The sequence below is a fragment of the Neomonachus schauinslandi genome, chromosome 11, assembly GCF_002201575.2.
Source record: "Neomonachus schauinslandi chromosome 11, ASM220157v2, whole genome shotgun sequence".
Classification (NCBI taxonomy): domain Eukaryota; kingdom Metazoa; phylum Chordata; class Mammalia; order Carnivora; family Phocidae; genus Neomonachus; species Neomonachus schauinslandi.
The window spans coordinates 51,562,348-51,577,919 of NC_058413.1; the positions used below are offsets into that span (position 1 = coordinate 51,562,348).

Consider the following 15,572-nt stretch of genomic DNA (forward strand, 5'->3'; position numbering starts at 1 on the left):
TGTCTAAGGGTATATAAATGTACAAGCTTAACAATTAGAAAAGGGATGTGAGTTTTGATGACCTTAGCCATGTTTCTATTTCCTTCAATTGACCCCTTTGGCTGCATTCAAGACTTTTCACTTTATCTTCGTTTTCAGTTCGATTTGGATGGGCCTAAGCAGAGCTAGCTTTCCTTGTTTTTATCTTCCTTGAAGTTCACTAAGATTCTTGAATCTCAGTAAGCTTATCATATTTACCTCATTTGGATATATTCAGCAAGGATTTCTTAGAAAATGTTTTTCTGTCCTAGTCTCTCATTTTGTTTTGAAACCCCAACAACACATATTTTGACATCGTTGCACCAAGACCTGGGGGGGGGGGTCTGTTTTTTATATTCTTTTTCTCTCTCTTCTTCAGTTGCATAATTCTTTTTTTTTTTAATTTTTTTATTGTTATGTTAATCACCATACATTGCATCATTAGTTTTTGATGTAGTGTTCCATGATTCATTGTTTATGCATAACACCCAGTGCTCCATACAGTACGTGCCCTCTTTAATACCCATCACCAGGCTGACCCATCCTCCCACCCCCCTCCCCTCTAGAACCCTCAGTTTGTTTTTCAGAGTCCATCGTCTCTCATGGTTTGTCTACCCCTCCGATTTCCCCCCCTTCATTCTTCCCCTCCTGCTATCTTCTTTTTTTTTTTCTTAACATATAATGTATTATTTATTTCAGAGGTACAGATCTGTGATTCAACAGTCTTGCACAATTCAGTTGGATAATTCTTGATAGATCTTATGGTCTATATCTAGAAGTGAGATGACCTTCCTAGAAGGGTAAATGCATTCGTAGTTTGGTTGTACACTGAAAGATCCCCTTCTTAGAGACTATCCTATTTGTATTTCTGCCAGCAGTGTACAGAAGTCACTTTTTCTCACAGCCTGGCCAGTATAGCATATGTCAAGCTTTTGAATACTTGTCAGTCAGATAGTATGTCAAGTGTGGCTGACCATCTGCAAAAGCAGTAGCCAATAACTCTTCAATCTGCCACACATACAAGCCAATTCCCCCATCATGAAGGACAGTCTATTACCTGGTCCCTTGCATTTGTGATGGCCTCATGATTTGCTTAGACCAATGGAATAAGGCTGAAGTATTATGTCTTCTGCTCACTGGATCTAGAGTGAAGTGAAAGCAGAAACAGTCAGAAGGTGATTATACAATCAAGGAACTTCAGGGGAGATTGGTTTTGGGATGTGAGGGATAGGAAATAATTAAAAATCAAGTATTGACATACTCATAATTTTAGGTTGTTGCCTCTTGGGCTCTAAAGGATTTCTCTCATTTGGTGGGGGGTTGTTGTTTTAAAAAGAAACACAAGTACAGAAAACAAAAGAAATGAATTGCTTAAAGAATTATTTATCATAGGGCAAAATCACCCACATCAAGATAAAAATTTGTCAGACACACCCTTATCGATGTCCGTGTGCCCACTTTCAGTCACAAGGCCCTCCTTCCCGGCCTAACTTCAGTAGTTACATTTATATCCAGTCTCTTAGCAATCTGCATCCAAATACTGTTGTTTTTTATCTTCAACAACTTGTGAACATTCCATTTGCCCCTTCATCTTGACTAAAACCGTGCTGCCTACTCAAGAAACCACTGTAGTATCTCCAACATAGTGAATCTGAATATTTATACCCACTTCTCATAGTGGAGCACAGATGTTGGGAGTCACCGTTACAACTCCCAATCATAATTTCCCCTCCCTTTAGTAAAAATACCAAACTAGTGGTGTTCATGCCACCTGGAAACTATTCTCCCACCATATTTACCTAACACCTGATCGAGCCCCACTCTTCTCACTCCATGATTTCTAATGATTTTAGCTCCAGACACACAAGCTTCCTTACCCCCAACTGCCAGTATCTTTATTAGCAACTGCAGCAACAGCAGAATTTACCTCTCCAATACCCACAATGTTCAGTGTTTGGACTCTTCCCCAACCGCCTTGGTCTACACACTACCAGAGACACCAGCTTCTATAGTAACATCCAGAACTCTGCCACTAGATCACAATTGGAAACAGCACATTCACCAATCTTAAAGTTCCAAATTTTCAATCTTTTTAATTTATTTCTTTTGAACTATAGGTGCTGTTAAAACAACCATCATTCCACAGTCCGTTGAATCTAGTCCCATTCCTTTTCTTCATCTCCTCTAGTACACTTAGGTTTTGTAATCCAACACTGTGATCACTCCCTTTCAGCACCCACAGCATTTTGCCCCTTTCTCCCTGTCATATTCCTTACCTTGCCCAAACATACCAGAATTCAATGATCAACTTTTTCTAAGTTTCTTCCAAATGGATTTTCTGGCAAAAATAATGCCAACTGGGCAAAACATTTCTATCTTCAGAAGAAGACCTCAAGTGTTTGTTCCCATTACTCACAACTACAATCTCAAATGATCCTTCCCACCCTTCCCCAATCATGACCCTTACTACCCACTGTCAGCTGAGGGACTTATCTTAAAGGACATTGAATCAATAGGAAAACACTACCAGGAGAGAAAGCACTCACCTCCTTACCACCAGCACTCCACATACATATATATGGGCCCGGCCATCAGTTGCGAGGCAGAGAATTGACAGTGATTTTATTTTTTTCTGCTCTTTTAAGTTTTTATTTAAATTCCAGTTAGTTAACATATAGTGCCATATTAGCTTCAGGTGTACAATATAGTCATTCACTTCCATACAACACTTGGGGCTCATCACAACAAGAGCACTCCTTAATCCCCATCACCTGTTACACACACACACACACACACACACACACACACACACACACACACCCCCCCCCCCCCCCCCCCCCCCACCACCACCACCCCCCCACCTGCCTTTGGGTAACCATCAGTTTATTCTCTACAGTTAAGAGTCTGTTTCTTGAGAAGAAGGTAGCGGGAGGGGAAGAATGAAGCGGGGAAATCAGAGGGGTAGACGAACCATGAGAGACGATGGACTCTGAAAAACAAACAGGGTTCTAGAGGGGAGGGGGGTGGGAGGATGGGTTAGCCTGGTGGTGGGTATTGAGGAGGGCACATTCTGCATGGAGCACTGGGTGTTATGCACAAACAATGAATCATGGAACACTTCATCTAAAACTAATGATGTAATGTATGGGGATTAACATAAGAATAAAAAAAATTAAAAAAAATAAAAATAAAATAAATAAATAAATAAATAAATAAATAAAATGGTCGGATACAACTTAAAAAAAAGAATGTAAAATAATTTTTAGTAATTTTTATACTGATTTCATGTTGAAATGATAATATTTGAAATATATTGAATTAAATAAAATATATTATTAAGATTAAAAAAAAAAGAGTCTGTTTCTTGGGGAGCCTGGGTGGCTCAGTCGTTGGGCATCTGCCTTCGGCTCAGGTCATGATCCTGGCGTCCTAGGATCAAGCCCCACGACCGGCTCCCTGCTCAGCGGGAAGCCTCCTTCTCCCTCTGCCACTTCCCCTGCTTGCTTGTGTTCCCTCTCTGGCTGTCTCTGTCAAATAAATAAATAAAATCTTAAAAAAAAAAAAAGAGTCTGTTTCTTGGTTTTCTTCTCTTTTCTCCCCCCTATGTTCATTTGTTTTGTTTCTTAAATTCCACATATGAGTAAAACCATAGTGTATTTGTCTTTCTCTGACTATTTCACTTAGCATAATGCTCTCTAGCTCTATCCACATTACTGTAAATGGCAAGATATCCTTCTTTTTTATAGCAAAGTAATATTCAATTGTGATATATATGTGTATATATATATACCACATCTTTTTTTGTGATTTTTATTTTTTTATTATGTTCCCTTAGCCACTGTATAATACATCATTAGTTTTTGATATAGTGTTCAATGATTCATTAGCTGCATATAACACCCAGTGCTCATCACAACACATGCCCTCCTTAATACCCATTACCCAGTTACCCCATCCCCCCATCCCCCCACCCCCCCCTCTGAAATCTTCAGTTTGTTTCCCAGGGTCCATAGTCTCTCATGGTTCATCTCCCTCTCTGATTTCTCCCCTTCAGTTTTCCCTCCCTTCCCCTATGGTCCTCCGTGCTATTGCTCATGTTCCACATATGAGTGAGACTATATGATAATTGTCTTTCTCTGCTTGACTATATCAAGATAAAAAGCTTCTGCACAGCAAAAGAAACAGTCAACAAAACTGAGAGGCAACCCACAGAATGGGAAAAGATACTTGCAAATGACATTGCAGATAAAGGGCTGATATCCAAGATCTATAAAGAACTTATCAAACTCAACACTCAAAAAACAAATAACCCAGTCAAAAAATGGGCAGAAGACATGACAGACACTTCCCCAAAAAAGACATACACATGGCTAACAGACACATGAAAAAATGCTCAACATCACTAGCCATCAGGGAAATACAAAGCAAAACCACAGTGAGATATCACCTTACACCAGTTAGAATGGCAAAAATTGACAAGGCAAGAAACAAGTGTTGGTGAGGATGTGGAGAAAGGGGAACCCTCTTACACTGTTGGTGGGAATGCAAGTTGGTACAGCCACTTTGGAAAACAGTATGGAAGTTCCTCAAGATGTTAAAAATAGAGCTACCTTACAACCCAGCAATTGTACTACTAGGTATTTACCCCAAAGATACAGATGTAGTTAAAAGAAGGGGCACATGCACCCCAATGTTCACAGAGGAATGTCCACAATAGCCAAACTGTGGAAGGAACCAAGATGCCCTTGGTACATTAGGGTGCATATATCCCTTAGAATTAGTACTTTTGCATTCCTTAGGTAAATACCTAGTAGTGCAAATGCTGGATCATAGGGTAGTTCTCTTTTTAACTTTTTGGAGGAAACTCCATACTGTTCTCCACAGTGGCTACACCAGCTTGCATTTCCACCAACAGTTTAAGAGGGTTCCCTTTTCTCTGCATCCTCACCAACACCTGTTGTTTCTTGTGTTGTTAATTATAGCCATTCTGAGAGGTGTGAGGTGATTATTTCATTGTAGTTTTTTTATTTAAATTCAATTTATTAACATATAGTGTATTATTAGTTTCAGAGGTAGAGTTCAATGATTCATCAGTCTTATATAATACCCAGCGCTCATTACATCACATGCCCTCCTTAATGTCTATCACCATGTTACACCATCCCCCAACCACCCTCCCCTCCAGCAGCCCTCAGTTTGGTTCCTATGATTAAGAGTCTCTTATAATTGTCTCCCTCTCTGATTTCATCTTGTTTTATTTTTCCCACCATTCCCTTATGATCCTCTGTTTTGTTTCTTAAATTCCACATATGAGTGAAATCATATAATAATTGTCTTTCACTAATTAACTTATTTCACTTAGCATAATACCCTCTAGTTCCAACCACATCGTTGCAAATGGTTAGATTTTATTTTTTTTGATGGCTGAGTAATATTTCATTATATATATGTATATATATATATATATATATATATATATATATATATATAGACACATATACACACACACCACATCTTCCTTATCCATTCGACAGTCAATGGACATCTGGGCTTTTTCCATAGTTTGGCTGTGGGGGAACCCTCTTACACTGCTGGTGTGAATGCAAGCTAGTGTAGCCACTCTGGAAAACAGTATGGATGTTCTTCAAAAAGTTGAAAATAGAGCTACCCTAAGAACCAGCAATTACACTACTGGGTATTTACCCCCAAGATACAAATGTACTGATCTGAAGGAACACCTGCACCCCAATGTTTATAGCAGCCATGTCCACAATAGCCAAACTATGCAAAGAGCCCAGAATGTCCATCAACAGATGAATGGATAAAGAAGAGGTGGTATATATATACTATGGAATATTAGCCATCAAAAAATGAAATATTCCCCTTTGCAACGACTTGGATAAAACTAGAGGGCATTATGCTAAGAGAAATAAGTCAGTCAGAGAAAGATCATTATCACATGATTTCATTCATATGTGGAACTTAAGAAACAAAAGAGAGGATCATGGGCAAAGGGAGGGAAAAATAAAATAAGACAAAATCAGAGAGGGAGACAAACCATTAGAGACTCTTAACCATAGGAAAGAAACTGAGGGTTGCTGGAGGGGAGGTGGACGGGGGGATGGGATAAGTGGGTGATGGGCATTAAGGAGGGCACTTGATGTACTGAACAGTGGTGTTATATGCAACTGATGAATCACTAAACTCTACCTCTGAAACTAATAATATACTATATTTTAATTAAATGAGTTTTTTAAAAATCAAAAAAACTCCACCTTTTCTCAAGGTACAACTACATATATATGTCCATCTATATTTATGAATACATTTATATATTTTTATTATTTTTACACAAACAAATAAAGATACATAAAGAAAAATATGGACACATACATACCAAATTATTAACAAATCTAATTGTATTTTAGGTGACTTCTTTTTTTCCTGCTTTATTAAAGTGTAATTGACAAATAAAAATTGTATATATTTAAGGTACACGATGTGACATTTTGATTTTTTATACATTGTGAAATGATTACCAAAATCAAGCTTATTAACATATTCATTAACTTTTCATAGTTGCAATTCGTGTGAGAGGATGAGAACATGTAAGATCAAATCTCTTAGCAAATTTTAAATATGCAGGGCGCCTGGGTGGCTCAGTTGGTTAAGCGACTGCCTTCGGCTCAGGTCATGATCCTGGAGTCCCTGGATCGAGTCCCGCATCGGGCTCCCTGCTCGGCAGGGAGTCTGCTTCTCCCTCTGACCCTCCCGACCCTCCCCCCTCTCATGTGCTCTCTCTCTCAGTCTCTCTCTCTCAAATAAATAAATAAAATCTTTTAAAAAAATTTTTAAATATGCAATACAGTATTATTAGCTATAGTCATCATGCTATCCATAAGATCTCCAGAAGTTATTCATCCTGCATAACCAAAATATTGAGCCTTTTGTATGTGATTGTCCAGGGATATCACAAGATATCTCAGAGGATGAGAAACTCAGTGAGGAATAATTTAACAACTCCCAAGACCAGAGCACTTATTGCTCTCATTTAATAGGGGCCAAGGGCAGGCTGCCTCAAAATGTGCCACTTTGGTACATTAATTATTTTCAATAAAAGCTACTTAAGAAACAGCTGATGCAAGAACTCTCAGACCCATAATGTCCCCCTGAAAGCAGAAAACAAATCTCCCACATGAAGAATACCCTCCCTGTACCAAGTAAAAAGACAACCTTATCACCAGAGATAAGGACTTGAAAGTTGAGAGCACCGGAGAAACAAACCTTGTTATTTTTTTCTAATCTACTACCTTGGACTAAATTCTGCTTAGAATTCCCTACTAATTTAAGCTCCCAAACACCTGTTTTCTTTATCCTGTCAATTCCTCAAAAATTTATTGTTTCTTTGTCTAAAAGGTATAAAAAACTGCCTCAGTCTTCTTTAGGTCTCAATTTCATTATTGGGCTTCTGCATGCACATAATAAAACTTTGATTTTTTTCTCATGTTAACCTATCTCATGTCAATTTAATTCTTAGTCCAGCTGGAACACCTTGAACGATAGAGAAAGAATTTTTCCTTCCCTACAATTTCATCTATTACCAAAGATTAGGCTACTGACATGGAGGACACATGACTCTGGAAATTCACATACCCAGCCATAGGCTCTGTTCAGGAAGTAACCTGCGCAGTCAAACATGGCACTGCTCTCTCTGTTGCTTTGACAGTAGAAGATACAAGTCTTCTCACCCTCCTGGTGAACATGCTCCAAAAATAGAATTCACTGAGCTATTTCCTAGTGTTTCAGCTTACCCTAGTGTTTCCACCCACTGCTTCCACAGACCACATCGTGGATAACTAGAGATGCTAAAAATGCTATTCCTTTGCCAAAGTTATTTCTGCTTTGGAAAAAATACATAAGCAACCTGCTCCTGGATTTGCTTGGTCTTAAATCCATAAATGATGGGGTTCAGCATAGGTGGAACCAGAATGCAGACATTAGCCAATAAGATGTGGATATGAGGTGGAATGTGGCGTCCAAACTGCTGAGTAAGGGTTGTAAAGATCACAGGCCCATAAAAGAGGATGATGATGCAGACATGGGAGCCACATGTGTTAAGAGCTTTGTGGCGAGCATCTCGGGAAGGCATGTGGAAGACAGCACAGAGAACCAGTAGATAAGAAACAAAAATTAACAGGACATCTAAGACCACTGTCGACATGATGACAAAAAGTCCATACCAGATGTTCACTCGAATGTCATTACAAGCATATTTGGCCAAACCAATGTGTTCACAATAAGTGTGTGGAATAATATTATTTTGGCAGAAAGTCAATCTTTTCAAAAGAAATATTATGGGGAAAATCATACAATAATTTCTCAGAAAAATGGTCACACCAATTTTCCCAATCAGAGCACATGTAAGAATAGTGGTGTATCTCAGTGGGTAGCATATGGCAATGTAGTGGTCAAACGCCATCACCAGCAAGATCCCTGACTCAGAGATGAAAGTGCAGTGGATGATGAAGAACTGAGTGATGCAGCGATCCAGGGAGATCTCCCCAGTATGGAACCAGAAGATGGCCAAGGCCTGAGGTACTGTGCACGTGGAGAGGACAATGTCCGCTCCGGCCAGCATGCAGAGGAAGAGGTACATGGGTTCACGGAGGCTGCGCTTCATGAGGATAAGGCAGATGAGCAGGCTGTTCCCAAGCAGGGCAATGACCTAGGAAATGAAGAAGGGGATGGAAATCCACATGTGCTGGTCTTCTAGCCCAGGGATGCCCAGGAAGTGGAAGATCGTGTGGCCAACACCAGTGTGGTTTAGGGAAATCATACCTGTGGAGACTACCAGAGATACTTCGATTCATAGACAGAGTAGAAAATACAAATTTTCTTGCAATATTCTTTGTGAAGACACTAGGAGCTTTCGGCATATCTCACACTCTCCATCTTCTGTGAACATGCAAACAATAAGAAACATAAGAAGTCACTAGGACATATTCTCTACCTCAATGAGTGATAGTCTAATTTGACATATATATATATATACACCCAGCGAATCAAATAAAACACATTATTGTATGTATTTTTCCTACAAACAGAGGATTATGAATATACAAAGGAAATCATTATATGTATCTGGAAAGGCTATGTAACAAGATGTTTCTTGAACTTGACCTTGTAATAGGTAGTTCATCATAAGGAAAAGAATGAAAAGGGAGGGAAACAAGAGAAGAAAATGTGGGTATTCAAATCCAAATATGGCCTGTTCACTGAACAGTGTTTATTCAGCTCCAGTTAGCTGTGCATAGGGAATGCTGAAGAAAGCACGGTGGTGTTTGTACAGGCATATTTGGCCTAGTTGATGGAAATGAGATTTGAAATCTCTCTGACTTCACCACATTATCAGCTCATTTGCAGAGAGAGTCAACAGACCTTTAAGAAGTAACATTGACAGAATCTGTGTACCTGAATAAGACACTGCTTGTGCTCACACCTTAGGAAACTAAGTTCAGAAATGACTGCATTTGGAAAATAAAGCATTATTGCTGGAAAGGGATATGCATGATATCTGGGAGGTTTTCTGCAGGTGGAAATTTTATCAGTTAGTTCTTAGTATACATTCATCCATTCATTCATTCACTTGGTCATTCAGGAAGCAGTAACTATTTTTCAGGCACCATATTATAAATGGGGGAAATAGAAGCAATGGGAATTGGCCTGAGTTCTGCCCTCATGGTTTGAGAGAAAATCAAATTTATAAGCAGAAAGTTTGAAGAAGTGGAGGGAAATGCTAATTCCCCCTCATGAAGGGGTATTTAAAAATATCTAGCTTAGTAGCTAAGGTATATCTTACACTCAAGAACATTATTTCTTCCATTCCAGTTATCCTCTTGGTGCCCCTGATTTTTCTTTCTGGGGAAAAAAATCAGCTCCAATTTCCATCCTCCAAGTGCTGGGAGAAAGTGTTCTGCCATCAGAGTCACCAAAGAAGTCCATTCAGCTGGCCTAGGTCAGGGCACTGTCTCCTATAGAGCATATGGCTGCTCTGTGAGAACGTTCTCTCCAGTGAGGGCAGCTGATCTGCAGGAAAACCAGTGGGATGGCATCGGAGGGATGTGAGGGCTGGTGTGTGCCCCACAGACCTGATTGGGAAAGGAAAGAAGAAAATGGCAAGAAGGAAGAGGCCATAGAAGACACAAACCAATAAAGGCAGGGCTGGAGAGGGGGCAGATTACAGAAGCTGGTGATGGTCATGTGTTTGGGGAAACGGAGTAGCAGAAAAAAATTTATTTTTTGAACTTTTTTTTTCTTTTAAGTAGGCTCCACGCCCAGGGTGGAGCTCAATGCTGGGCTCGAACTCACAACCCTGAGATCAAGACCTGTGCTGAGGGGCGCCTGGGTGGCTCAGTTGGTTGGGCGACTGCCTTCGGCTCAGGTCATGATCCTGGAGTCCCGGGATCGAGTCCCGCATCGGGCTCCCTGCTCGGCGGGGAGTCTGCTTCTCCCTCTGACCCTCCCCCCTCTCATGCTCTCTCTCTCTATCTCATTCTCTCTCTCAGATAAATAGATAAAAAAAAAAAAAAAAAAAAGACCTGTGCTGAGATCAAGAGTCAGTCGCTTAAGTGACTGAGCCACCCAGGCATCCTGAAGACATTTTATTAATAGGAGCCAGTGAGAGAAGGCAGGGAGCTCAGAGGTTGAGGATTTGCCTGCTCAATTGGTCTCCTGACCAAATTAGGATGACTTTGGTCTGACACAAGTTCATCCTCAACATCCCATTCAATGCCCCTCCCCCATAGTTCCCTCCTCACACCTGCCTGAGATATCCTGGTCTGCTTCCCAAGCCCTGCTTTGGGAAGCCCAACAGAGATACCAGTCATTCTCTGGGCTCTTGTCATGTTTGCCAAGAAGGGTTTGAAGTACGTCATTATCTTTTCTGTTTTCTCATGTCTAACCTAATCATTAGAGCACTTGCCACATATTGGATTACTTCTCTTTCTTGAGCAACCTTCATTAACCTCAGCTACCCATATACTCTCAACCTCCCTTCCCAGACCAACCCCTCCACTGCTGCTGTAACCAACCAGATTGGTATCTCTGGTCTTTACCATTCTTGGTGCACGGAAGTCCAGTCCCCCCACCCCCACCCCCAGGCCTTCCTGGGATGTGACACCAGTCCAATCCTTACCTTGATCCTGGAACCTGCCCCTCTACACACATGTCTAATTTACTCACCAGCTCTTACTGAAATTGGAGATGACATTCAGCTTGTTGGGAGCCAGGCACTGGGCTGTTTATTCTCTTTCATGAGAGCTCTTGAGGGAAGTGCTTACATCAGGGCCCCAGGGACACGGCTGTCTCCATCAGCCTTGCCCTCCTCCAAATGCCTGGATCCCAGGTCCCTAAGTGCCATTTCCCTCCCTGGCCTTCTTCTGACTAGCTTCTTGCCCACTCCTCCCCACCTGCTCTAATCTCCGTCCCACACTGAGTGTTCACATTTAAGATATTCACTACAAAAAAAGCTCTCCCAGCTAAACCAGGCTTGCTACAGACCTCTTTTAATGCTTACACTGGCATTAAATATTGAATTAATGAATAGTAAAGTTATTTTTTCAATCTACAATATCAATACATGTAATATGCAAAGATGATTTTCAAATTTTTGTTTTTCATGTAAAGGATGATGTTGCAGTTATATTCATCCCGGGATTGGTCATGAGATTCACATTTTGAAGCCATAAATAATGAATTTTCATTCTTTCCTAAGGGTCTATAAACATCCATGCATAATTTGTAGATCACATGGGATTCTTGAGATTCATGACACATTTTTATTTCATTTGCCTACCTAGTGTATCATTCTGTTTAGTGCTTGGTCATCAAAAATCCACATTTATGGTTGCTAGAAGAAAAAAATCTCCTGCTTTGTTTATATTCTTTTATAAGTAATTTTATTTCATTTTCCTCATCCTGAATGTAGGATGTGAACTTTTTTCAACTTGGAAATAACTTTATATTCTAACTGATTATAAAAGCAATCTTGTACATTATTGTTTTTAATCAGAAGACAGGAAGAAGAAAGTAATCCCACCTTCAGGAAAAAAAAAATGTGTCATTTGATGTAAATGCATATAAGTATATTATCCTAGCTAGTTCTCCGTACTTTATGCTCTTCTAACAAATCATATTAGTGAAGAGAAGGAAAAAATCTTTTCTACCAATCAAAGTGTTCCAGCTGGACTAAGAATTAAATTGACATGAGATAGATGAACAGGGAAAAAAAAAATCGGTTTTATTTGCTCACAGAAGCCAAATAATGAACCTGAGACCTAAAGAAATGACCAAGGCAGGTAGTTTTTATATTTTTTAGACAAAGAGACAATAAATCTTTAATGAATTGACAGGATAAAGAAAACCTAATTTCAGGAGCTTCAATTAATAAGGAATTCTAAACAGAACTCAGGCTGGGGCAGTTGATTAGTGCCAAGCAACAATGGTTGTTTGTACAGACTTCTCAGCTCTAAATTTCTCACCGCTGGTGTTAAGGATGTCTCTTTTCCTGTTGGTGCAGAGTGGGTACCGTCGCGAGCATGCTAGAAAGGCAAGTACGAGTTGTGTCTCTGCACAATGTCAGCTTTATTTAACCATAAAGCAAGGGTAAAGCAGGTTCAGGATTCCAAACTCAATGACATTTCACTACACATTTAATCTGGCTTTATACACATCACACAAAGCAAAGCACAATACAAAGTCACACAGCAAACATACAACAAGGGGTAAGAGGTTAAGGAACCAAAGCAAAGTCAGTCCGCGCGTGCGCGCGTGCACAGGTCAGATGAGGCCTCGTCCAGTCTGGGTCCCTTGCCGCACGCGCTGCTTCTTACATTCAAGCAGTGCAGGATCTCCCCTATGTTCAGAGATCAGTCGGGCAGAGCCTTCCGCAGCAGCTGCCTTTCAATGTTGTTTATTCGCTGAATATCCTTCAACAAATCACTTGTCCCGCACTCCATTATAAACTTTCCTTCGCTCACCTGCAAAGCGCAGGCCGTGGCAGTCACGTCCTCGCAGACCCACGTGAGCACTGAATTACTTCTTGTGCCCAAAGTACCCAGAACAATGTCCCCAGGTTTGGACTGTTTCCATGACTACTAGCCCTTGTCCTCGTTTCCCAAGAAATGCTTTTTCTTGCTCAACTCTTCCCTGGTGGCATATACCTAAAAATCGCACAAACAGAAGTTCGCGGAAAGGGCGTTAAAAGCCCTTCTCAGAAAATACGGACTAGTCCAAAACGCCACATGAAAGTTGTTACCTAACGAAGGCGCCAACTCCAGCCACGACCTTCAGTAGAAGCAGACCGTGTGAAGAAAGCTCTCCTGTTTTCTCCTCCGCCGCCAGCAGCAGCTGCTCCAGACTGTCCACGTCGTCCGCCCGCTGGAGGCTCTGGCACAGCTCGCAGATGAGGAAAGCCCCGAGGGTGGCGTCCTCCAAGGTGTCTGCGATGTCCACGCTGACCACGTGCACGGGCTGGAAGGTCGCCTGCTCCCTGGCCCACAGCTCTTGCATCACTCGGTCATACACACTCTCCTCGCAGGTGAAGATGACGTCGAAGGGGTCGCTGCACTCCTGAAACCTTTCGGGGCGCGGCTTGATCCTCTCGTTTCTCCCCAAGAGGTGCAGGATTCCGTTCCTGCTGTAGCCTTCCCAGTCTTTCCTGCAAAGGTCCTCTTACATCTGCTTATACGTCGTGGAGAAATCGTAGATCACCAGGCGATTGCTTGAGGGTCCTGGCAGCTTCACCCGAGATCCGACTCCGAAAGACTGGACGTGAAACCCTCTTTTGAGGAGGATGCTGTGGGCTTCCATGCTCCTGTTCACATTGTTCCTGCACACTACAGCCACCCTGAGCGGGGACGAGGGCATGGTGGTGGCCTCTGGAGGCTGCGGAGGCTGCGGGGGGAGGGGCTGCGGGGGCGCTGCGGCCAGGGGGCTGACCACCTGGTTCAGCTCTTTCGACCAGCAAAGTGTCTGAGGACAGACAGCGGGCTTATTATATTTGGTCACCTCCACGGTGTGGGCGGAGACTTTCCAAGACTTCCCGATGGACTCAGTTTCAGCGGGTGGAGTGTCCTCTGATCCTGAGACCCATAACCTAATCACAACAACTGTGAGGTGATTACCTCCACTAAGCCATTGAATCCCAACTAAACCACTGAATCTCGATCAGGGTGTGGCCACCCAACACAGGGATGTGAAACCTGCAGTTGGCCGGGTTGGTCTACATGGGGAATGAGGGCTGAGGTTGACAGTGACCAGGTCAACTAGGCTAACTGTAAGCATGTCACTGCTCTGCAGTGACCTGGTCAGGAATATGGGTGGAAAATCTGTTTTGAGGTTTTGAACTTACATCCAATTCAATTCTACATACAATGACATACAAGTATCCTTGCACATTAACATACATTTGGATTTTCTAGAAATGCAATTGTGTAAACCATAGGATGATTGTACATAGTTTTGCCCAAAAATTTATAAAATTGTTCATCAATGCAAACAAATCACATGCTGGACAATATCCCTGCTGATAGTATATTAAAAGTTACAACACAGCGTTTTCTGCATTTAATACTCTTAAAATCACGATTCTCAAGGAAAATCAGGCTTTGAACTTCCAACTAGCAAAGTGTCCCAGAACAGGAACCAGGTCACCTTCAAGGAGTGGGTGGAGACTTCTAGGACTTCTTGACTGATTCAATTTGATCAAGTGGAGTACAATCTAATCATGTTAACCATAATCTAATCATTAGAACAATAGATGATTAAATCACTTGTACCTCTAGTTCCCCTGACAAGGGTGCTGCTACCAGAGGGAGCATTTTTAAATCTGGAGTTATCCCTGTTGGTTTACTTTTGTATTTGGCTAGAGAGGAGGGATAAGAAAAAGGAAGAAAGGAAGGAAACTTCTGGAGGAAATATGTTCATGGCACAGATTGTGGAGATGGTTTCTCAGATGTATATTTATCTCCAAACTCATCAAGTTGTATACATTAAATATGAACAGCTTTTTGTATGTCAATCATACCTCAATAAAGTGTTTTTTAAGGACATCTTGTTACAGCTATATAAATGTCAACTAAGAGTACTGTATGGTGGGGCGCCTGGGTGGCTCAGTCAGTTAAGCATCTACCTTTGGCTCAGGTCATGATCCCAGGGTCCTGGGATGGAGCCCTGCATCTTGGGCATCCTGCTCAGCGGGGAGTCTGCTTCTCCCTCTCCCTCTGCCCCTCCCCTCTGTTTATGCTCTCTTGTGCACTCTCTCTCAAAATAAATAAATAAAATCTTTTTTTAAAAATTTGTTTTAGAGATTTTATTTATTTTTCGACAGAGAGACAGCAAGAGAGGGAACACAAGCAGGGGGAGCTGGAGAGGGAGAAGGAGGCTCCCTGCAGAGTCGAGAGCCCGATGCGGGGCTTGATGCAGGGCTCGATCCCAGGACCCTGGGATCATGATTGAACCGAAGGCAGATGCTTAATGACTGAGCCACCCAGGCA

At 41.6% G+C, this 15,572-nt stretch overlaps 1 protein-coding gene and 1 pseudogene across 1 annotated transcript; both read right to left on the bottom strand.

Moving 5' to 3' along the window:
- Window positions 1-7,909: 7,909 nt before the first annotated feature.
- On the bottom strand, window positions 7,910-8,854 carry LOC110593428 (olfactory receptor 52B4-like). The gene is given in 1 exon segment (XM_021704696.1): window positions 7,910-8,854. A coding segment is annotated over 1 exon segment (945 nt).
- A 4,510-nt stretch (window positions 8,855-13,364) lies between these two features.
- Window positions 13,365-13,944, bottom strand: LOC110593466 (annotated as a pseudogene).
- Between the last annotated feature and the right edge of the window lie 1,628 nt (window positions 13,945-15,572).